This window comes from Apium graveolens, chromosome 11 (assembly GCF_009905375.1).
Source record: "Apium graveolens cultivar Ventura chromosome 11, ASM990537v1, whole genome shotgun sequence".
Taxonomy (NCBI): Eukaryota; Viridiplantae; Streptophyta; class Magnoliopsida; order Apiales; family Apiaceae; genus Apium; species Apium graveolens.
This window is the reverse complement of record NC_133657.1, coordinates 199,313,622-199,339,524: the sequence shown is the minus strand read 5'-3', so window position 1 is coordinate 199,339,524 and position 25,903 is coordinate 199,313,622. Positions and strand designations below refer to the sequence as shown.

Sequence of the window (25,903 nt, the reverse complement as noted above, 5' to 3'; positions counted from 1 at the left end):
CGATTCTCTATTGTAAATCTCAGAAAAACTGACATAACCAGGATAAAATTCATTCAAGTAAAAGTAGAAATAATAATTGCTACAGTTCTCATGTAAAAACTAATAAGCCATGTGCAGTTACCTTCATACTGTTTGATCTTCATTGTTCAAAGCTCAAGCAAGTAACAAGTCAGCTATGCAATGTTACATCAATGGGCTCAGGGGGAACTCAAGCCCATTCCAGCAATATATCAAAAGAAAAAAAAACACAGAAATAATTTGGTTTGCACCACGCTACCAACTTGCAGCAAATTTGTGAGTCGACTACAATAGAACTTGAATGGAAACTGTATCTATCTCTACAACCACCAACATTGCGACAAAACAGATCTCTGAACAGGAACAATTAACAGAGGAGAACAAGCAAATTGAATCGGTATGCAAGGAGCATAATCATAACGATAAACCAGATTTTTTCCACTCGCAACAAGAGTACAAGAGTACTGGAAATCTGATCATGATATATAGCAAATATGACTATAAATGATGTAGAATGTATTCAATATTAAATAAAAAGAGATTGATATTTGACATCTTAATCAGAATATCTAGGACCAAACAGAGAATCAAATCATTTCAGAACATAACACCTGGAAAGAACTTTAAAAAACATATTACCATAATTCTTAGCAGAACACGTTGTTCAGTTATATTTATATCTTATAACTTAACGCAATGTTCACCATCACAGAAAGAGATGTTCATTTATAAATCTGCAATTACAAAGAAACAGAAATGCAATTATCGCCAGCATAATCATTTCCGGGATGTCTCATATTGTTTGATAATCACTGCAGCCGAGTAGATCTCCCTAGAGTTGAAATCATTCCAAAGAACCGGAGTTAAAGACATGCAAGTCCATCAATGCTTTATAATAACCCTTCTCTATTTCTTCTTCCTTCACCTGATGCAGAAGAAGAGTTTCAATTATAAGATCTTCCCAATCAACATCTACATGTCGCTTCTTTTTCTTCTTCTCATTTATAGTGCATGTTGAAAGCCAGTGATCATTCCCCTCACCTGAACCAAATGGACACATGATTTTTTTAATGCGTGTCTTAGCCGCCTCAATCCTATCTCTCCTCCTCTGGTATGTCAAACATCCATTAACAAATGCTGGAGGCATCACATCCATTCCAACATCTTTCTCCAATATTTTCTTAAGAGAAAGTTTTTTGCTGAGTTCTGACTTGCCTTTCCACCAGTCTGTACAATCAAGGTAGTCGTCATGTCTCTTCCTTTTCTTTCTATTTTCCTTTCCACACTCCAATGTTGAACGAAAATCAGAAACCTCTTCCTTGAACTTGGAATAAACCACATTCAAGCATTCGGGTGATATATTAAACTTATCGAGATCGGCAAAGTTCAAAGCATGTAATTGTCCTTGCTCAGTATTGTTAGAAAAATCATCCTCCCCCTCACAAGGCCTATAAGATTCAATCATATTTTCAGATCTTTCCTGCAAACAGTCACTCACAAAATAAGTCAGGTCAAATCCCACATCATCTGAATTCTTGATTGCTTTTTGACCATCACCCATCGACTTCATTTCCATGTACTGAAAAACATAAGGTGCAAATTTCAGAATATTCTTTACAGTTACATCTTTTCCCCATGGCAACGCTTTTGAAACCTCCACAAGCCTCTCTAACAACTCCTTATACCTCAACTTACATGTACCAGCAAGCACATTCAATTCACTGGCCAAATTCTCAATTTTAACATCTACTTGATTTAGCTGTCCGATAAACGTCAAAACAGACACCACAACCTGCACTGGCCTTCTTCCTGTCGTCACAAACCACTTTACCAAACACTGCACCAAAAACACCCCCTGTTTCAACATCACCTCCTTTTTATCCACTTCAATACCACTAAAACTCGGGCTATTTCTAAGTGTAGTTTCATACAAATAAACAATATCAAATTCAGGCAACTTCAATTCGAGAAAACTAATAACCCGATTGACCATTCTTCCTAACTCATAAGTATCACAACAAATTAAAGCAGCCACATCCGTCATTGGCAAAAGGTTCCCATTTTTCCTTCTAACAACATAAGCACAAGCCCCAACAAATATACTAAACCAATCACCTTGACCATACTCACCTTTAGTAATAGTTTTAATCATTTTCTTTACCTCGTCTATTGATGAAACAGAGAAATTTAATTTAAACAAAAGATCATCAATAAGAACACCAGCTTTATAAATTTTGCTTTCTTTGTACGAATAGTTACTGCCAGAGCCCGAGGTGCCAGTGCGGATATACGTGCCAGCCGGGCCACTAATACCACCAATATGGGATTGAAAATTATTGTAATCCTGAACAACAGCACATGATGTGCAGATCAAATTTTCAGAAACTTCATCAGTGACCAGAGACCTTTCACCGCAAGCTTGACATCGTGCAGAGGTCTCCATTAGCTTAAAACTCTGATCCCTATACAGATGACTCTGATCCCTACACAGATGATAAAAGGTATTAGACAAATACACGTAACGGGGAGGGAGGAAAGCGATAATTTGAAAAATAATCCCAAGCATATATGTAACATTGAGTTCATCCAAGTGCCTCAAACTTCGATCATCAAATTGTTATTCGAATAAAAAATATCAACACCATAATCCATAACACAAACCATACCATAAACAGGCCAAAACCCCGCATAAAAAAAAAACAAATTTCAAAATAAACTACACCTATAGTAACACAAGTCCATTCGACTTTCAAATGCATATGTACTCTACAGTCTATGTAACCAAATCTAGTTTTTTAAAGAACATAACAAAATCCTTTCAGACCCTAAATTGCACATATATTCGCATATTCCAACATTGAATTCAATTCAATTTCGTTCGCTAGCTCTTACTTCACATATTTTTTAGAAGTACCCTTTTCCAAATCATAACACTAAATTTCCATAAATATTAATACCAATCACACCTTTATTAATTTATTCCAATGTAATTAACAAAATTAACCAATGCATTGCAAATAATCATAAAATTTCAAGAAACAAACACCGTAACATATAATTGGATTTTTGCTTTTTAAATTCATGAAATTTGGATGATATTATTGGTGATTTTGTGTTTATCAAGCATTTTATATAATTTCACCATCCATTTGAGAACATATAATTCGAATATTTTATCAATGAAACGTTCATCGTTTTCGCAATAAATAAATAAAATACTGGTTGATTTTAAAAGTGCTGTTTAAATATATTTACTATATTATACATGACTCACTTGTAAAATATCTAAAAATGGTCGGGATCTTGTTTTTTACTTGATTCATTGCTATGTGAAAACATCAAATTCAGCACTGCAAAGAATTCATGTTCCTCTGTAATCTCATCTACCTGGTGGTCCTATTATTGTGCTAGCCAAAAAATTAAAAGGGTGACTATATAGAGGATAGTACAAGAACATGAAGTTCTACATTGACCTGTTTTTGCAGTCTCTGGACTTCGTATGTGCACAAGATTTACTGCAGCGAGTTGGGGGCGGGCTGCCTTGCCGAGCACATCTAACAGGAATGTCAAGGTTTACTGCAACGAGTTGGGGGCGGGCTGCCTAGCCAGGCACATCTAACAGGAATGTTAAATTCCACCAGGAAGAAACGACTCTACTTACCATGACTGCTGACAAAAAGACCATACTCTAACCAGTAAGCACACAATTAGACAATGGATCACCTGTCTTAAAGTCTGTAACTGATCTCCACAAATCTTGACTCAGATAACACCTAGCATTACTTTGTTCTCCTCTATACTTGCATAAACAGCTGCATACTAATTTAAATTGTTGAACTATCATGGCGTGTCCTATGAAGCTGATGGCTTTCTTTTAAGTATTGATCATCCGTCCACTAAACGATGTCTATATCTTATGCACATGTAAAACAATTACTCAAGGAGTTAAAAAAAACAACTTAGCGCATCTGAATTGACCCTTTTTTCGAGTTCATTCCTCCTAATCCACCTCCCAACTCTGTATTCGCTTCTCTCGAACCGCAAGCCATCATTTCGTAAATTTAATTTTATAACTGCAATGTTTCAAGTAAAAAACTTGTGTGATGGCTAATGGTGACATATTTTTAAGAACATTAGTCTTGATTTTTAAAGTGTTAGTGCTAAGCCATTGTAATCGAAAGTAGCCCTCATTTCCTTCATAAATCTAGAGACTCTTTAACAAAGATCTATTTATAAATATCTTGGCTTAACAACATATCATCATTAACAGCCTCAGACCATGTCTTCTCGGCTTTCTTTCACAATTTCGATTTCACTAATCCTTCTCATATCAATCTCCTTAGCTCAAACTGCTGTGCCAGCTAACAAAACTTTTAAATATGCCAATAAAGGTAATCGAGGCGAATACATTGTCGAATATGGTGCCAGCTACCATGTACTGCCCATTTTTAGATTTCCATTCCAGTTTTGTTTCTATAACACCACTCCTACTGCCTTCATCCTCGGATTACGCATGGGAAATCGTCATTCTGAGTCAACTATGCATTGGGTTTGGGATGCCAACCGTGCCAAGCCAGTCCGAGAGAATGCAACATTGACATTTGGCACGGGTGGAAACCTTGTCCTGGCTGATGTTGATGGCACGGTTGCTTGGCAAACTGGCACAGCCAACAAAGACGTGGTACGTCTCGAATTACTTCCAGATGGTAATCTGGTGTTGATTGACTCAATAGAGAAATTTGTTTGGCAAAGTTTTGATCACCCCACTGATACACTTCTTCTCGGTCAGTCTCTCCTTTCCGGTGGACCAAACATGCTAGTCAGTCGATTGTCCGATATCGATGCCTCAGATGGGCCTTATTCATATTTGTTAAAATTCCACTACTCTATTCCAAAACAGAGTGTGGACAATTAGGGAAAGACATTCTAACTCAAAAACAATTCACAATTTTGCCTTTCACAAATATAAATAGCGATAAAATTTGGTTCGCTAGCTCTTTACATATTTTTTAGAAGTACCCTTTTCCAAATCATAACACTATATTTCCATAAATATTAATACCAATCACACCTTTATTAATGTATTCCAATGTTATTAACAAAATTAACCAATGCATTGCAAATAATCATAAAATTTCAAGAAACAAACACCGTAACATAATAAAGTCCAGTAGCTAATCAAGAACACACAATACCATTAAAAACACAATTTCAAGCAACTGGGTATTCAAAAGATCGAAACTTGGAAAGACTAACAAGTCCTAATCATACCGTTGTTAACTTATTTCAATTTAATTTACAAAATTTAACCAATGCATTGCAATTTACAAATTGCACTAACAATTTAAGATATGACATATTAAAGTCCAGTAGCCAATCAAGAACACACAATAACATTAAAAAAACACAATTTTAAGCAACTGGGTATTAAAAAAATCGAAAATTGGAGAGATTAACAAGCCCTAATTATAGCTTTACATGATCAAATCAGCATATATGTACATATATGTATGTATTTGTTCAAGAAATTACCTTAAAAAAGAGGGTGAAGGGGTGATTTTAGGGAAAGAGGCATGAAGAACAGCAGATTGGAGGAGTCATGGGATCAAAAGTAGGGTAGAAATTGAAGAGTTGTGTGTGTGTTCTTGAGGTGTGTTACTGTGTGTAATTCTATACACGCGTTTATATAAAACATAACCTCTCGCGGAATTATAAAAGGAAAAAAAACAATCTTCTTATTTATAAAATGATTTAAATTTTAATACTCATTAATGAAGGCCAAGGGCTCATTTGTTAAATATGAACAAAATTTTCTGAATAATTAAAATTTCTGAATCAGTAATAATCTGAACAGTAATGAAGAAAATTGTTTGATAAAATTATTTAAATTTCTGAATGATAACATTAACCTTGTGATTGAGTGGTTGATAATATTGGATAATTTTTTTTATTAAAAGTTGTTTAAATTAAAATATATATAATTTAAATATTTTTTAATAAGTTAAAATTTTATCATTTTGTAATAATTAGGAAACTTTAAAAATTAGACCGTAAATAAGTACAATCACTAATAATTTTAAGATAATACAACATATTAAAAATGAAAATATTTTTTTTAATATTTATATATATGTTTTTTTCAAGAGATAACCCTTTTTATACCTTGATTCTATTATAAAATTTCATCAAATTTATTGCTAACGTAGAATGATAATTATATATTTAAATATAATAAAAAGTTTAATAATTGAAATTTGAAAAAAAATGATTTTAAATTTGATTCTATTGTGCAATAATTTTAAATTGATTTTACTACAAAACCATTTTAAACAATTTCATCAAATTACAATAATTTTTAAATAAAAAATTGTGCAATTTATCATTAATTTGGTAATTAAAATTTATAACTATATATGATGAAAAATGAAATAAATTATGTATTTATATTTTTAAATAATAGTTCATCTCTATATAAAAAGTACTTCATGTATTGACATCCCCAATATATATAAGCTTCAAAGAAAGTTTACGTATTTTCCTATTTTTGTTCAAATAATTATATATTTAATTATTTTTGATTCATTCATAAGTAATTTAAATTAAACTTTTATTTTCTAAAATACAAAACATGAAATTTAAAAATTTACAAACCTTTTTAGTCAAAATTAACCACATGTGTTTGGATACTACCAAGAGAACAATAAGATTGTTTTTTAATTAAAGATGAATAATATTAAGTAAAATGACAAAATTTAAATTACTACATGATAATTGAAAGAAGATGACATAAATATAATTTGACTGGCTCAGTGAAAATTTAGAAGCTCACTCGTCCGGCACTTGTTCAAAGAAATCCAGTGGTCCAGATGCATGAATTTTTTATCAAATAATCTGAACAGAGGAAAAAAGAATTGTTCAGTACATAATCACTCGTTCACCTGTTAACAAATGGGACCTAAGTATATTAAGTATTGTTAAAATGTTAACATTATATTGTGGTAGAAGTAGAGCCTCTCAAGAATGAAATGCTTGTTAACGAAATGTAAGTGATAAATATATTTTTTTGAGGTTTTTTAAAAAGTAAGTTTTTCCGAACCTTCTTTACAAAATTACGATTTCTTTAAGTTTTTTATTTGTGATAATATGATTTTGCAACCCAACGCAATTTAATTCAATAAAAAAAATTCAGTCATTTGTCAAAAAAAGTGTAAAATAAGTTGCAAACGTGATTACTTTTGGATGTAAATCATTATTTTGCAAAAAAAATATAGTAAAATTGAAAATAAATTTTAAAAAGCAATATTTTTAGTAATTTTTATTTTTTCGATAAAAAGTAAATGTCATTTGTACCATTATATTTATTGAGTTTTATAATTAGATTTTTTTTTTTACAAATATGACTTAGGGTGTGTTTGACATTGCAACGGCAGTTTTTCGGTGAAAAGCAGCTATCGTGAAAGTGTTTTTGACATAAAAGTTGTTGTTAGAAAAAATAAGGGCCCCGTATTTTTCAAAAAACTTTTTTCAGTTTTTTGAAATAAGCAGATGCTGATTTCATCACAAAAACATTATTTTTCATAATTTTTAACATCAAAATATTTACAAATTAAAAATATTAACAAATAATTATCTGATTTTTCAACCGCACTTTTTCTAACGGTACAACAAGTTGAAATAGATATTTATAGACTTACAAACAAGTATCCATTTTCATAAAAAATTTGGAGTAATCGAGGACAATATGTAATAAACTTTTAATGACTTGAACTATTAATCTTGAAAAAAAATTAGATATGAAACGAACAGTATATATGACGAAACCATGGTCATTCGAATGGGTGCTGGGTGCTGATGAAGCCCATGCTCATCAAATCTTCGAGAATTGCTATTTTTTGCATCTGGCCTCTCTACAATTATAAAATTCATTTGAAAAGAAAAATTTAAACGCAAGCACCAGTGGTCTAGTGGTAGAATAGTACCCTGCCACGGTACAGACCCGGGTTCGATTCCCGGCTGGTGCATTCATTTTTGTTCCATTTTTGGGCTTCGGCATTTCTGCTTGAATAAGGGTGCTTTTCAGCTGTAATCAGTGTTACAGATTTCGGAAATCGGAACTATTCGATTGAGGTACCGATTTACGATTTATCGGACGATTTTTAAAAAATCGGACGATTTATCGGAAATCGGTCAAATCGGACAAATATTTTTGACCGATTTTTATGCGATTTATCGGCGATTTTTGAAAATCGGCCGATTTTTATAACAGAGGCCGTAAGTCCCCATATCTGTTGCGGGAACAGATGTTGATTTCACCATCAAACATTACCAAAATCATTATTATTTTTAATTTTTTGCATCAAACCATATGGGTATCAAAAAAATTAACAAACAGTTATCTGATTTTTACAACAACACATTTTTCAGCAGCATTTTTTTTAACAGCACAACAATTTTTAACAACAATCTGAAACAGAGCCTAAGCAAGTAACAGGATACAGCCAGACAGGTAAACAGGCATGAATCATCGTATAAGTTCTAAACGACAGTTTAAAGTGATTTAAAGTTTATGTACCAAAATTAATTTGTGTATTTTGAAAATATAACCTTGTTTCTTATGATTTCTAATTCATATTCTTGAACATGAAATATCTTATATTGTACTCCTTTTAAAACGTATTTTTGACGATAATGAAATATTTATTCTAATAAAGTTTAAAATGAGCGAGAATCGAACGATGAGAAGAAATAATCGGTTAAGCATTTGAAAATCTAATCATGCTCTCGTTTCTTAAACTTTTACTATTGCTACTTCGACATAATGAGCAAAGTATGCTTGTTTTTCTAAAGAGATCTTAAGAAAATACAATATAAAAAGGATTTTTCTATTTTAGTGTGTGTTTATGAACGCATGATAAACGCGAAAATTTATAATTTTAGGTTATAAAAATGAATTAACTAAATTACATTAAATATATAAATTTTCTTATTTATTTTACATTCACGACACATAATAAAAAACCTATTTATAAATGCACACGACACGTGATACACAGTCCAGGACATGTAATTATTAAAGTTTGAATGATCTGGTACATGAAGCTTCAGTTACATTTTCTGGAGAGTATGAATTCCACTTCATAGTCTTCTTTAATTGAAGCTCGCCAACACTTTACGACTCGAGTCTTCTTTAAAATAACTTCTTTTTTTATAAAAAAATTAGAAATAATTCCTTTTTCTTGAAAAATAATTTTATTAGAAGATATTTTCCTGAAAGATGATTTTCGGAATTATTTTCTCAAAAAAAGTTTTCCGGGAAAAAATTTCAAAAAAATAATTTTCAGCAAACAAATGGAGCCTTATTACAGATATCATCTATTTTATTGTAAAATAAATGAACATATATTTCTTAAAATTATAAATTAATTAAATCTAAATATATTTATTGTTGGTGGTTGTATTTTCAAATTACCATGCAAACCGGGTGGACTTATACAAACTTAAGTGGGCCGGATTGATAAAACAAAATCATTGAGTGGGGATGTCCATTAGTTAGAGTCCAAGTGTGTGTCAGTGTCAATAGTGCACGTGAAAACTGAAAACCAAACCGCAGAGCCTACCTTCGCAGGAATATGCTAGGAAGTTGAACCATTCTGCGGTCCCTTACGTTGTTTTCTTGCTTTTTTTTACGAGAGTTTGAGAATTCAAAATTTATTAAAAACGTCGAAACTCTTAGGATGTGTTCACTTGGTGAGAATGGAATGAGGCAGAAATATAATGAAAAATTATATACAAATTTTATGAAGAAAAAAATATATATGAGTGAAATTATGAATGAATATAAGGTAGTCTAAATTTTTTATGATGAGAATTGTAGGAAAATTGATGCAGAAATGGAATGAGAATTCCTTCCAAAACATGTGTGTGTGAGAATTTTAGTTTAAATAGTTTGGAATGGAATGAAAAAATAAATAAAAATTTTAAACATTTTCCTTAATCTCACCCAAATAAGAGTTCAAATTTTATTACATTCTCCCCTCATTTCATTTCATCGAAGTGAACAAACGTAGGGTCTGAATAAATAAAAATACATCGTATTAGTTATTGAGGGAGATGAAACTTTAATTTTGTATCAAGGTGAAGACAAAACATGGTCTTTGTAGCAATACAGGTAGGGGATTAGGATAATTAAGTAGATTTATTCCCTTTGTTGTTTAGTAAGAATTGTCATTTTTTTAGTAGTGCTAGGTTTTCCAAATATCTTCCCAAAAATTTTATCAAATGACGTGAATGACTTATTTTAATTCGTGAGCATATGCACGCGGGGTCCTATTTTATTATTAGGAAGGTTACCAACTATTCTTGTGACATATCAGATTTGGAGAAATTTTTGGGGTAAAAATTTAGGATCTCTCATATTTTACTTCTTTTTTTAGTTTTAGGTTTATCACAAATCTTTGGATACCCATTTCCCACCTCCTATTTGCTTTCCTTTCTGACTTGTTTTTCATTTTAATTATAATTCAAATCTTATTATCCAAAAAACAGATTAATATGTAAATTATTTTCTTAAAACTTAAAATTTAATTTATTATTTAATTTTTAAAATTTAAAATATTTTTGATATATAATTTATATATTAATTTCTTAAAAAAAATAAAGATGTTATAACCTAATTATATTAATTTATTTTAAAGTAAACAAATTATATTGTTATAAATATAAATACATTTGACTCTTTTTATATTACATAGTATTAGAACAATTAAATATTAATATAATCATGTAACTTTTAATTCAGTTTATCATAAAATAAAATAATTTACTATAATTCATTTTCCTTCCTCTATTACATTGTATTCCATTCCGTTTCCCCGAAGCAAAAGTCCCCGTTGCTTGAATCTTAAAATACTCAATTCCATACCCAATTTCTATTATATATCATTAAAATATTTAAATGTAACATGCAGTATGTGAGTATGTGTTGACATGAATCGCTACATGCGCGCGCTCAGTTTCCTCCCCTGAGCGGCTGAGCCCCCCTATATATATTTCTCACTGCTTCGTCTTTCTCAAAAATCTGCACAAACACAAAAAACACATTTTTTTCAAAAATAAATATTTCGAAAAAATAGAAGCTAGCAAACATGTCTGATCAATCTTCAACATGCTTTTCATCTCACAAAAAACTGAAATTCTTCGCTAAAATTCGACGGTTCATGCAGCCAAGAAGCTCCGAAAAGCAACTCAAGCTGTCCGATCAAGAACCGATAAAAGAAAATAAATCACAAATTTTAGTGAAGGTGGTGGAGGAAGGTGGCTGTGGTGTGTTACAGAGGTCAGTTAAGAGGCTTCATTTTGGAAATTTTGAAGAGAAGGAAGTGGCTGCTAAGGATATTATTCGAGTTGCTCGAGAAGATTTGAGTCGTCGAAAATTAATGGCGGAGCTCGGAGTTATTCCGCCGTTAGTTGCAATGGTTGGTTCGGAGGTGGTGACACGAAGAAGCCTGGCCGTTCGAGCCCTTGCTGAGCTTGCTAACGGGACTTACAGGTGAATACTCATTATTCAAATTTTGTTCCGTTAGTAACTCCAGTTATAAGAGTTTATCTTTTTTCTATTAGAACGCTAATTAGATTTCAGCTCATCTAATTGATTATATCAAACAATGCACATAACTTAACTAAAATAACATTAAGAACAAGTAATTTTTGAAATAAATACTTATTTTTTGGGATAAACTGATTAATGATTAAGGCTCTTTTTGGAATTACTGTTAAAAATTGTTGTGCTGTTAGAAAAAGTGTTTTTGAAAAAAGTGTTGTTGTAAAAATCAGATGACTGTTTGGTATTTTTTTTGATATGTATATGTTTTGATGCAAAAATTAAAAATAATAATATTTTTGGTAAGGTTTGATGGAGAAATCATCTGCATGGGGACTTATTTTCTCTAACAGAAGCTTTTAGGTCAAAAACATTTTTCCGAAAAACAGCTTTTAAATTTTATCAAACAGTTTTTTAACTGTTGTTCAGCAAAAAACTGTTGTTATACCAAACACACCCTAAGTAATATTTAGAAATATTTGAAAGTGAAGCCTTACATCATCATCAAATAAAAACCAATAACTGATTAATGTATATAGAACATTATAGGACAAAGAGCACATTATCAGAACATCTCTTTGTATAAGTGGAGAAGCTCCAATAATAACTTGAGATTTGAGACTATTCATGCTATGATACATATAAGTGGAACATGACCTTTCTTTTATTTCTTACATCATAATGCAAATGGAACAACACATTGTGCCATTTGAATAACCAATAATTGATTATATTTTATTAGATTTGATTTAGTTAACAAACATTAGTCAAGCAATATATTAAATTATGATAAAAAAATAAATTTTTGGTAGTATGGAATTGAAATGAATGAAATCAATTCAGAATATCTCGATTCAAACGACAGTGTAATAGATGAGTTGTAAAAATTTAATTGGTGGAGATTTTTGTGCATATAGGGGTCCATTATTAATAATGAGCTCTCCACCAATCAAATTTTTACGACTCATCAACACACTTTCTTAGTATGTGCCCCTGTGCTAGAAAAATCCTTGATGCTTTATGTGTTAGTATTGTTTATTTGTAATAAAGATTTGTATTTTATACATGAATACAAGAGTCCCTGCATATCTCATGTTCAAGTTAAAAATGTGAAACACATATGAATTCAACATAACCATGTTAGTAGAGACAAAACCTTACTTTTAAAATACCAGCAAAGTGCACTAATCTTCCACTTAACTCCATGGGGGTAGGAGGATTTGTAGGTGGCATACAACTAGTTAGCCAGACAGCTTAATAAAACAATAATATAATTATTATTTTTGTAATGACTTCATTAGATTTTCATGTACTTCAAATCTGCTATATCTTCGAACAATTCAAAAACAGGTACAACAGTTGACCTCTAAAGTATTATTCCCTACATATCTGTTTTCAATAATCTTGCAGAGATAGTTAAAAGTCTGTTTTTTACGTAATTGGAAACACACCACATGAAAATACACCTGAATGTCTCATTTTTTTTCTATTATTTTCTTGAAGTCTGTGAAAAGAACTGGAAAATTATGAATCACATGAATGTTATTGTTAATGATTTTTTCTCTTCTGTCTGGTTGTTTTTGCAGGAACAAAGCTCTCATGGTTGAGTCAGGAATCTTATGGAAACTACCCGAAAACATCGGTGTTTTAGAAGAGCAAACAAGGCATGAATTTGCACAACTAGTTCTGTCTATATCTTCCCTACACAACAGCCAAGTCCCAATAAACTTGTCTAAGATTGTCCCTCTTGTTATCTCCATTCTTGAATCAGATTCAACTTTTGAAACTAAACAACTCTGTTTAGGTACATTATACAATCTTTCCACTATGTTGAACAATGCAGGAACATTAGTGTCTAATGGAGTAATAAACAATCTCCTTAGATTCTCCTCTGTCAAAGAAACATCAGAAAAGGCCCTTGCAACTTTAGGGAACTTAGTAGTGACCTTGATGGGGAAAAAGGCTTTAGAAAGTAATCTATTGGTACCCGAAAACTTAATTGAGATAATGACATGGGAAGATAAGCCGAAAAGCCAAGAGATATCGGTTTATATTCTAATGATTTTAGCACATCAGAGCTCTGTACAAAGATTGAAAATGGCTGAGGCAGGGATTGTTCATGTCCTTCTTCAAGTGTCTTTGCTAGGTACCACCTTGGCGCGAAAAAGGGCACTTAAATTGTTGCAATGGTTTAAAGACGAAAGGCAAACAAGGATGGGACCTCATTCAGGGCCTCAGACTCGAAGGTTATCAATTGGTTCACCTACAAATCATAACGAGGCGAGCGAAGGGAAGAGGTTGATGAAGAACATGGTGAGACAAAGTTTGTACAAGAATTTGGAAACGATAACTCGTCGTGCCAATGCTGATGAGGGCTCTTCTAAGCTCAAGTTCTTGGCTACAAGTTCAAGCTCCAAGAGTTTGCCTTATTAAATCTACTTTACAATGTACTATGAGATTGTAAGATCATCAGGTGTTGGAAAATGGAATCAGGGATATTTTTTCCCTCTGAAGTGCATTTTTGTGTGCAGTTTGTTGCTTTGTATATGGCAGAAAAATAAATTTTGTTTTTACATTTTATTTGTCTTGATCAAGTAAACTAATATACCCTTTTGAATTTACTTTGCAAATATATTTGACTCTTTCATTGTAAATTGTTGTTGGTTGAAGATTAAAACTTTGTACTTAGAAACAATTGAAGTGGCCTTTTATTTAGTAGTTACTCCCGATGTCTCATCCAATTGTATACAGTTTTTTTTCAATACTCGACACGCACGCACTTTAAGGTGAATATAAAGTATACCTCCATAATTAATTTTTTAATTTTCTTTTTTTATTAAAATTCAAACATCAAATTTTTATTTAAAAGAAAAAAAAATAAAAACTATTAATGAAACTATACATTAGACGAGCATTAAAATGCGTGTCGAGACCCGTCCCCCGTCCCGTCCCGTCCCGTCCCGTCCCCGTCCCCAGTATAGACAATCTAGGGAACAGAGGGAGTATCAGTTATCATGTTTACAAAAACCAAATGCCCCCTAAATTTAAAAGTACCGAGTAGCCGTTAGTCACCGTTTTGGTATGAATACATCATGCTATCTGAGTCTCTGCTTGTACTATAAAATTTATGTTCCAGTTGATGGAGATTCTTTCGAGTTTCTTATCCTTTTCTTGTTCAGGATTTTTTTTTGTGAAAGATTTTAAGAGGTCAGTACCGTAGTTTAATTGGAAGCTTGTATCTAATATCTTGCAACTAAATTTGTTAAAGAAAAATTTTATTGTCAGATGCATAAATTTTGATGAAAACACATGTATTTGTTTTTTTTAACTAATTACGCTTATATGTCTTACAATTGAGTATCTAGTGTAACAAATCTCGGGGGTGAAAGCGATGAGATAACTCGAGTGGTCAAGGGCTTATCTTTTGTCGTTTAATGAACCGTCACTCACAATTTTTTTAGATGAAAACATGGATACTAAGCCTTGACAAAACTATGTTGTCACCTAAGGTACTGATTTCACAAGCGTACTCGTGATACAAGTACTCTGTGCTTCTTTTAGAAAGTAAACTCAAACCTCGGACTTCATCTGAACACATTACTACGACGCTAATCTTGGCAAAACTTTTAGAAGATTATGAACCTGCTGCAGCGTAGGCAGTGAAACCTGTTGCAGTTAAGTTCAAGTTTAGCAAGTTGCTGATATGTTAGAATGTAGATCTGGTTGAGCCTTCCTCTAACACCTTAAGGTTCTAGAGCGACCGGTTACTCAACATGGTATCAGAGCTTAGGCAGCGGTCAATTTGGTGTCAAGGTAATGTGTCAAGTCCACTTGCTCTTGTAATTACATGAGATTTAGTTTGATGTAAAAAGGAGATTGTTAGGTTGGCCGACTGAAGGTATTTGATCACTAATTTGTTGAACTGCTAGTATTACTGGATAACCAATCTTGAGCCTGCAGTGCCTCGTGCCTGCACCTTATGCTCCTTGTCTAATCTGTGATTAGTCAAGTGTGAGACTATGTTGTCGAGATTCAGAAGGTGGAAATTATTACTCGATACGATTACCTGGTTTATGCTGTCCGGAGAAAAGGAGCAATTCTTAGCCGGAATCTGATAATATTTAAGGAAGAGTATTCATTCAGACTTCAGAGTTGCGAAGCACCTCCGGTTACATAACAGATGGCCGCGTTGCGCAAACTTGCATTAATGCAGTTAGTAGAGGAATCTTACACCAATTGAAGATTTGAAGCTGTGTTCTACCATTATTAGCAGATTAAGAAAGTAATACTAAGCTATAAAAAAAAACAGATTTAGTAAATTATCAATGCGCAGACAGAAACTAGTCCTTAACTATGATAGCAGTTGTTAGTAGCAACTTCACATCTGTCAACTCAACTATCACAGCAGCTAATGCAACTTATTACATCACCTACACTCCTTCAGCATGTTTCGGAGACCAAGATCGTGGATCAATGGTGGTGGCAATGTGTTGGGATTTGCTAAACAAACCTAACTCCACATTAGTATGATATTATCCGCTCTGGGCCCAGCCGCAAGGATTTGTTTTTAGATCACTCCCAAAAGGCCGTCTGACGGCTTACGGCTTATATTTTAGCAATCTGTCTTTCCTACAAACGATGTGCGGAAAACTCTTAACACAATGAACCCGGATACATTAAATTTTCCATTATATGAGAAATTAGTTAGGGTACAATTTGCATTAAACACGATGCATCTGTAAAGTGCATAGAAGTTTTCATGTAACTGCAGAAATTGTTCATATCTGTCCACCTGCTATATATACTCAGGCAGCACCAATATCTCGCACTCCCAACAATTATATACTGCAAACTTATTCATTGAACAAGGTTGAATACATGGAATTTTATTATGAACTCCAATAATCATCCAAGGTTGGTGTTTTAATTCCATGTACCAACTTAAATCTTCTTTCTTAAAATTGATATAAAAAAAATACTCTATGCACATAATACTTCTATTTAAATTAATGATTTTTCTATTATGTGCTGGTGGGCCTGAATGGTGGAGTAAAACTTATAATTTTGAGCCAACTTTTTTTAAACTTAATTCTGCGTCATTTTGATCGTTGGAGTTTGTGTGAATACGGGATCTCCATCACTATTAAAAAAACTCCATTATAAATTTGTGTGGTTATCATGTACACATGAATACATAATAGAAAAACCGTTAAGTTAAAGATAAGATACCCTTAATTCGTAAATCCTTAAATAATTAATTTTTCCACTAACTAAAATTCTTGATTATGCTTATACTCTATCCATAATAAAGTATGTGATTTGTATGAAAACCTTATCTTAACATGACGTGCAGCAAAGGCAAAACACAAATTATCCAATTCTAATCACCATCAAAACTTGTATGTTAACATGATTAAGAATTAGAAAAAGTTGAAAGTTACATTTATTAAATTGAGTGCACAAAAATGCAAATTGGATTTTTAGCAATTGACACGAGCAGCTTGTAGGGCTATTGGGTCCACTAGCATTCAGATTAAGTCCACATAGCTAATGATCCAATTTTGATGGCCCATGTTCAACTAGCCTAATCTTTCCAACATTTTGGAAGTAAAATGTCGATGCTAAACGACGAAGTAACTTTTTACACCGTCGGTATAATTTTCTTTTTTTTTCTTTTTTCAATTTAACATTATTATAATCAAGTTACATGTGAGGTGAACATTCAATAATTTGTGCTGCCATACCTCGTTGAAAATTTTCTGATGGCGAGAAATTTTTAAACGTGAATTTTGGGCTCGATTTCCAAAAACAAAAAATATTATCAAAAATTATGTCAAGATTCTCCTAATAAATTTATATTATATTTTACAAAATTGAAATGTTAGAAATTTTGATAGTTCACATGTTCATACATGAATGAGTTACATGTATATTTATTTTAATAAATTTTATTTTAATGAGCTGTTTTGTTTTAAAACCTAATCTACTAAAGACAATTTTTTTTTATAATTTGATTAATTTGAGGGTCTTTTAGTGAAGAGATAATATTGGCTGCACGGTAAAAAATAATGCACACACCGGCCTTTTGCTGACAAACATGTTTTTGAAATCGCTTCAAAAATCAAGACCAGTTATCACCAGTTATCATACGTTTCCTCATCAACTAAACCATAGCAAATAGTAAAAAGGTAATTGTTCGAATCTAGGCTCGTAACAATAAGCAGTTTGCGCCCTATATTTTTCCTTCAAGAAAATTATGTCTATTGAAATTACAGGATGTGTATGTTGACGATCGTCAATTATTGCCTTTAAACACCAAAAAATTCGTTTACAGACGGACGTGGATGAGGCACAACATCGTTCTCAGCCTCAGCAATGATTTCAGGATTTGTTTTGATAATGGCTCCCAAAAATATGGGCAGGGCTTGTTATTTTGTAGAACTACCGTATACTTTATTAATGATTATTTGTTTGTCTCTCTACAGTTTCTTATACCCCACTACATAATTGTGCTCATTGGTAATAAGCAGGATAATGCTTCTAATTTTTATTATGTACTAATTTACATAATTTTTTTGCTATTCTACTATCATTTTCAGGTAGTCAAAAAATATAAATTTTCAATTTTTTATTTTTTAAAATAAATAGTAATCAAAGTACTGTTACTGTGAAAGTACTGTTACTGTGAAAGTACTATTACGTGGAGAATTTTTTTTACATTTTTTTAATTTTTTTGTAAAATTCCTCAAAAAATTACACGCTCGACTCCCATGATATCTTTTTGAATTTTTGAAGATCATATATATATAATTTTTAAACCAAAATAAAAAATATCTACTAAAAATAGGTTTACGTCATTTGGCCAACAAAAAACTTTGACACAAAAAATAATTTTTTTTCAAATTTAATTATAAATATATAAAACAGGACCTTGATAACAATTTTGAGGCTTTACAAACCAAGCACATTCGGGGAGAAAGAAAAATAAAAAAAAAAATATTATAACCCCCGGAACGCCCCTTCATGATTCTCTGACATTTTGTATTATTTTTTTAAAAAAAATTAAACATAGGTGTCATAAATTATATCCTATATATAATTAGAGTAAGGGAGTTGTGGTGGTAGAGTTACATGGTTGGGTCGTCACATATTCGATTGCAAGTGCTAAGGTATATGTACTAACGATATTCTATTATTCTACTATAATATCTAATAATCTATATAATAAACATTTATAATTAAGAAATTGAACTATAATAATATATTCTTAATTGATATAGAAATTATTGAAAATATTATATTATATATAATACAAACAATAATTATTTTAATAAAAATAAATATAAGTAACAATTAACAATTCATTTATAATTGGGTTAAATTAGTATCATTTTCTTAAAAAAAATTAGAATGAGTAAGTTTGAAATATAATAATAATAATAATGATACATTACTACAATTTAAAATTGAAATACAAATATAATGAAATACATTTAAAGGACCATGAAAATTAAATGTAAAGTATTTTTTTTTCAAAATTATTAATATAATAGAAAAAAATAAGGTGGGGTTGCACGGGTGAAAGTGTAGGTATAATAATAATAATATTAATAATAATGATGATAATAATAATAATAAAAACTATTATAAATTAAAATTGAAATAAAAATCCAATAAAATGTATTATTACTATATGTATTTCAACTATTGTAATATTACATTAAAATATTTAATAATCTTTATAAATAGATAATTAATTAAGATATTAAACTATAATTACATATTTATAACACATAAAAACCACGAAGAAATATAATAATCATAAAATATTATTATAATTTAAAATTGAAAACCATACTAATAAAATAAATTCAAAATTACTATAACAAAAAAAGGTAAAGTTTTTTTTTCAAAATGAGTACTAGAACCGAAAAATGAAGAAATATTGGCAAGATCCAAATTTTTTTAGCAAACTCCACAATATTAAGAAAAGAAAATATATAAATAAAATAAAAATAACTACATAAACATATTATGTGAGCTACAATTATATTTTCTTAAGTGATATAAAATAATATTAAAAGTATTATATTATATATATAATACAAGAAATAATTTGATTTAAAATATTTATGAACATATAATTTTTATTTTTATTTTATAAAATAAGAAACTAATTTATACTATATTTGGATATAACTATTACATGTGATTTGTTTTGTTGTGTAACAAGGAAAAACACCTTTGTCTTTTAAAACATTTAGAACATATGTATCTTACAAAATTCAAGAGAAATTATAGTTTGTCTTTTAAAAAATTTAGAGCATATGAATCATATCGAATATAAAAATTAGGAAGAAATATAATAATAATAATTTTTTTATTAAAATTCAAAATTGAAATACGAATCTAATAAAATATATTTAAAAGTATTGTGACAATTAAGTGTAAAGTAAATTTTTTTTTGAAAATCATTATTCGAACCAAAAAATTATAAATATTATTATAAACATCGCAAGAGGCTAATCCAAACAACTTTCTAATTTTTGGTCAATCTCCACAAGATTAAGAAAAACATATATAAAAATAAAAACATAATTACGTAAACATATTTTATGATATGATTAAAATATTATATTTACAAATTTATAATATGAAAAAATTCAAATAATAAAATAAATTATAACATACTCCCTCCGTCCCTCCCAAATGTTTACATTTGGGTGGGGCGCGGAGTTTAAGAAAAATGATAAAGTAGTGGAGAAAAGTTGAAAAAGTGAGTAAAGTAGTGGGACCGATTAATATTATATGTATAAAGTGAGTATAGTGGAGGAAAGTAGTGGATGTAGTTAATTTAAAAATTATAAAAACTTTACTATTTTTGAAAAATTTTGAAATGTAAACAATTGGAAGGGACATCCAAAAAGGAAAATGTAAACAAATGGGAGGGACAGAGGGAGTATATGTTATAGTTAGGTTATCAATGTCACATATAATGCTACAATAATAATTAAATATATAAATATAAAAAATATATTTTTTAGAAAAATACATTATTAATGAAGAACATAAAATTTATCTAGGTAATAAAATTATTTTATTAAAAAATTAGTTAAATAAATAATAAATATTCAAAAAAACTATAATTATCTCGTGCATGACACGCGTACAAAGCTAGTATGAATTAAACATATAAATCTGCTATAAATTGGACGGAGCCATGATTGATCGACTTAAAACGAATGTGAACTCTAAAAAAATAGCTTGGCCCCAGTTGTAGGATAATAGGCGCTACCTCCACAAAGATGATTACACATTTGATGTAAAACATTTAATTGTTAAACTCTCACATTATTAATACCTTTCATGTGATTATCATGAAATTAGGTACATCCTTTACAGGTGCTTCGTATCATCAGCCAGTATTTATCTATATTTAAATTTAAATACTTTTTGATCTACAAATTAAATTATTTGAATTTTTGTTATATCTTCGGCTGGCATGTACTCCCTCTGTTCCACTCATTTCTTTACATATCTTTTACTTATGTTTGTCACGTATTTTAAGGCTATTATAAAATATAATTTTATAATGTATTTTAAAATTTTCTTTTTCTGTATAAAAATTTAAATATTATACTTTTATTTAAAAAAATATTTAAAATCATTTAGGAAACTATACTTTTCGAGAGTTTTAGAATGCGTGCCGATCCCACATATCCCAATATAAATGTAATATCCCGTAATTTTTAGAATTAGATTAATAATAGAATAATAGAATAAAAATGATTAAAATTAGATAAGTACTAGGATTTTAAAATTGAATTAGATTAATTGGCCTAGAATTTGGATCAGATTCTAATATGGATAAATTGTAGGTTAAGATATAGGGTTTTGTATCGTTATAAATAGATCATATTCGTCTTCCTCGTTTTAATTATTAAAATTCGTAGGGCTTTTAGCCATAAAAATCAGCAGTCTTGTAAAATTCGTAGAAAATTCACCGTAAGTCGGAATTCAGTGATCCTGGACTTTTCGTAAAGATCTTTTCGTTATCTACAACTTTCGTGTTTCGTGTTTTTCAAAATAACATCAGCTAGAGGGTCAAAAATGCTATATTCAGATCTGACCAGGCTTTGGGGTAAGTACCTTTTGACTTAGTTATAATTTTCGGTAAAGATATTTCAATTATGTCTTTGATTTCGTATAAGATATAAGAATTCTGTTTCGAACTGTATAAGAAATAAGATACGAGAATCTTTTGAAACCCAATCTCTACGTTTTCGAACCCGTTCGTAATTTACGCTATAGTTCCGGAACTAACATTAGATACCCTTAATAGGCGCACCCGTGTGCAACTTTAGATACCTATTAAGGGCGCGTAATTATTGAAATTTAGATGCCGACCACCGGCAAAGTGTGGTATATGAGAATAAGAATAAGAATAAGATGTCGGCTACTGGCAAAGTGTGGCCGTAGATCAAGACTGTGGTATTTATAAGAATTATTGTTTCGTTATGTTCTAATCTGTTATAAAATATGCTCTGTTCTGTTTTAAATTCTGAATTTTTAAAATATAAAATTTTTGGTTGGATTTATTTTAGAAAATATTTTACAAAATTATTATTGTTTTGAGAAAAATCGTTTTATTAAAACACCCAATGTTTTCCGGTTAAATAATTAGTCAATTTGTACTTGTTGGGCTGTATAGCTCATTACTTGCAATTTCAGGTTCGTTTAAGAGTTCAAGTTGGATAGAATTCAAGTTCGAGGACTTAGAATTTGAAGTTGATTGACTTTTGGGCTTCCGTTAGCTGCGCTTTTGTAATAATCACCTTTGTAATAGATTTTTTTGATTAATAAATTGTATTTTAAATTAGTTTTGATTTAGAATTTGTAATAGATTTTTTTGATTAATAAATTGTATTTTAAATTAGTTTTGGTTTAGAATTAATAGTCCGGAAGTGCGGACTGTTACAATAAAGGATTTGGAAGGACGAAGAAAGTACTGTTTAACAATATTTATAAAAATCTAAAATCTGTTGTACCGATTTTGTCCATGAAGAGTGCTTGGTCTGGATTTGTGACATGTTAAAGAGTACATTCAGGCTTATAGATAATAGATAATATCTTAAACTTTTAAATTAACTGGTTACTGAATATAATACTAACATGATATAATTTTTTTTTCTATTTTGTCGGTAATATAATTCTCCTAACTCGAATCGTCAATTAAGCTGTGCAATAAGCTTTGCGCATGAGTCATGACATCAGTTTTAGACTTTTAGTATGTCATAATTTCGAGATATAGTAGATATATTCCATCAATTTTTGCGTAATACTTAACTTGTGTTGGAGTTATTTTTATAATATATTTTTAATAATTTCATACATGTGTCTTTTACATTTTTATGGGTTCTTAATCTTTTATTTATCACAACTCCTCCAAATATCTCACGACCTTCGGAATAGTTGACATGAGTATCAGAATAAGTTCAACAATGTCCAAATTAATATTATGTATATTATAAAGAAAAAATATATTCTAACAATTTAAGATATAAGTTTTGTATATTAAATCCAATATTATACCTTATAATTATGTTTTATTATTAAAATAGTAATATATTTGAATTATAATTTGAGACAAGAGAAAAGGCGAGGGAGAAGAGACACGTTAAAAAAGAGGGAATTTATTTTTTTATTAATATAATGAGATAGGACATGCATAGTGATATCTTAAAAATAAGACATCGAAGTGTTTTAAGATATTACTAAAATATTGTAATAGCACTCACTTATATCAAATATCTTAAATTTTAGTTTAGAACATTGTTGGACTTGCTCTCTAGTCCAATACTTAATCCATATTTGATTGTGATTTTATACACTTCAATACCAATTGCTTCCACTAGTAATTCAGTTAATAAATAATTTTCAAATATTAATCAAAATTAATTAATCTTTAAAATAAAATATTTCGTAGTCTCAACATGTTTGAGTTATCAAAAGAATTAATTACAAAATAATTAATGAGTAATGGGTTGTCGTATTGATGTGATTATAGGTTCTTGACACTTTCATTTCCAATAAGCTTTAACAAAAGTTGTTAGTTATTTGACTAAACCAATTATAAATCCATCTTTAATATGGTCAAGAATCTTATCAATTAAAGTTATGAGAGATGATCATATCACCTAATTACGAATATGTAATTAAGAAACTCCAAAATAGAAGTAGACATCAATTTGCTAACAAGTTGTATTATTAGTGCCCTAATTGAATCATATCCTAGTGTGTAGGACCAATTCTTTTTCTTTTATGTTTATACGAAATTACAAACATATAAAAATATTAGGTTCATGTATACGCAAATGTATTATGGCTTAGCGTTCCAATTAATTGATTGGACAGATGATTTGCTATAGTATATATGATAAACGGTATAGAGAATGTTGTATTTAAATATACCGAATAATTGATTGAGTCGATATAAGTTAAAAAGAGATATAATAATATATCAGATATAACTTGTCGTTTTTATCATTATATATTATAAATTTAATAATATGTTACTTGTAAAATTCGATCTCATTTAACTTGAATAATAATTTTTAAAATTATATCTAACGGTTTTCATCAATTTGATCTGACCGCTCTAGATTAAGTGATCAATGATCAAAAACCAAAATTTTAATATTTCATTTTTAATATAATAGTATAGATGATTGAGCTCTTGTAATTCTTTGCGGCAACGAAGTGTTGTTGCAGTGATTGAACTCTTGTAATTACTTACGGGAAATCAAGAGTTCGATCCATGACGTGTATGTGTGCCATCAATAAATAAATAAATAAATATAATAATACGATTAACTTGGAGTTTTAATCATGTGACCATTTCTGCACCGGATTTTGCAATTGTGAGTTGTGTGGTTTGCAAGTGAAGGAACAAGAAGATAGAGGCTACCAGCTGAAACACTGGATTGTTTTTCAAATGAGTCTTTCATAATTTAAGATTATAACATTAATATATAGCTCACACAACTTGTCTAAAATGATAAGATTATTACAACATCTTAGAACTGTCCCCAGCAGGATATATAGGTAGTCAATGAAGGCTGCTTTGGCTATGATATGGTCCTATGCCCAGTACTTTAACAAGCATATATTATGAACATTTTATCATTCTTTTCTTTTTTGCCTTTGATAATGTTAAATATATGATTCTATTGGGACCTTCCTCTGACACCTTAAAAATTTTAGATGAACTGATTACTGAACATGATATCAGAGTTTAGCCTGGCGGGAGAATTAATGTTCGATTCTCAACCACGGGCGCCGATTCAGAGTTAAAACTCTTCAAGCTGCTTTGTGTTTTTTTGGGTGCATTTCGAAGATGCTTTGCAAAATGCTACTACTAGACTAGAGGTGAATTGATTTCAGTAACTTGAGATCTATTGCATAAAGAGTACATGGATCCTGGGGTGAATTACTGTCTTAGATATGATACGCTTAACTTAATAACTATCTCAAAAAATATTTTAGGTCTACCTCAGGATCCTTATATTTAGAGTTTCAAATCGATCTTTCAAACATTTAAGTTATTGTTATCTTTTCTTCATCATTAAAGTTAGCGGATCCGTCCTCGAACGTAAGTATGATATTACGGTGTAATTCTTTTAGACTAATCGTATTAAGATATTAAATATTAAAATTTATTTATCACTATGTAATTAAATGTCTAAAATGTCACGATTATTAAAAGCGTTCAAGGATGCATAGTACTGTCGAATTCTTCTAGATTAATCGTATTACGATGTCAAATTTTGAATATCACAATAAAATTAAATAATTAAATGTCTAAGATTTCATGATTATTAAAATCATTTAAATACATTTAGGGTTCAAGTCACATGGCACATATTGTCTTCCTAAATCCTCATAGAATTTCAAGATTAAAGAAATTTGTTTGAGAGGTGCATGATTTGTGGAAGTGAAACGTACACATTCATTCATGTTACACATTCACATTTGCTCTCCGTGACTTGCCAGCAAGACAGCAAGAACAAGGTAGAATAATCCAAGATTGCATGTCACTCTTTACCATTTCTTTACTCCCAACAAAGACTATCAGTCTGCTACATTCACAAGTTCACAACTCTGTCATGTCACTACACACACATGCACTCACCTCCCTCACATAAAACATCACATTCCATGTTTTATTTACCATCCCACTCCCCTAAATTATACTCGCAGTTGCGGAACCAGAAATTTCTTTGTTAA

The 25,903-nt window shown here is 30.3% G+C and overlaps 2 protein-coding genes, 1 non-coding gene and 1 pseudogene across 4 annotated transcripts; 3 read left to right on the top strand and 1 right to left on the bottom strand.

Moving 5' to 3' along the window:
* Positions 1-717: 717 nt before the first annotated feature.
* LOC141697321 (plant-specific TFIIB-related protein PTF2-like) lies at positions 718-5,714 on the bottom strand. 2 transcript variants are annotated; one of them, XM_074501622.1, is made up of 3 exons: positions 5,551-5,714; positions 3,492-3,619; positions 718-2,501 (listed from the first exon to the last, which is right to left on the bottom strand). In XM_074501622.1, exon 3 carries the CDS (start codon positions 2,459-2,461, stop codon positions 863-865), a length of 1,599 nt encoding a protein of 532 aa, XP_074357723.1. In that variant the 5' UTR covers positions 2,462-2,501; positions 3,492-3,619; positions 5,551-5,714; the 3' UTR covers positions 718-862. The 2 variants fall into 2 exon arrangements, with proteins under 2 accessions (XP_074357723.1, XP_074357722.1); XM_074501621.1 differs by lacking the exon at positions 3,492-3,619.
* On the top strand, positions 4,298-5,537 carry LOC141696471 (epidermis-specific secreted glycoprotein EP1-like; annotated as a pseudogene).
* Positions 5,715-7,968: 2,254 nt separating the features above from the next.
* On the top strand, positions 7,969-8,039 carry TRNAG-GCC (transfer RNA glycine (anticodon GCC)). The gene has a single exon. It is a non-coding gene; the product is annotated as a tRNA-Gly (tRNA).
* Positions 8,040-11,025: 2,986 nt separating this feature from the next.
* On the top strand, positions 11,026-14,192 carry LOC141698335 (U-box domain-containing protein 45-like). The gene is made up of 2 exons (XM_074503020.1): positions 11,026-11,566; positions 13,204-14,192. The coding sequence occupies exons 1-2, from the start codon at positions 11,163-11,165 to the stop codon at positions 14,048-14,050; spliced, it is 1,251 nt and encodes a 416-aa protein (XP_074359121.1). The 5' UTR covers positions 11,026-11,162; the 3' UTR covers positions 14,051-14,192.
* Positions 14,193-25,903: the final 11,711 nt, after the last annotated feature.

What these genes read in the sequence shown, in the direction of transcription:
- LOC141697321 (XM_074501622.1), bottom strand. Translation starts at nt 2,461, where the DNA reads ATGGAGACCTCTGCACGATGTCAAGCTTGCGGTGAAAGGTCTCTGGTC.
- LOC141698335 (XM_074503020.1), top strand. Translation starts at nt 11,163, where the DNA reads ATGTCTGATCAATCTTCAACATGCTTTTCATCTCACAAAAAACTGAAA. An exon ending in CTTGCTAACGGGACTTACAG is followed by an intron (nt 11,567 to 13,203) that starts GTGAATACTCAT and finishes TTGTTTTTGCAG; the next exon opens with GAACAAAGCTCTCATGGTTG.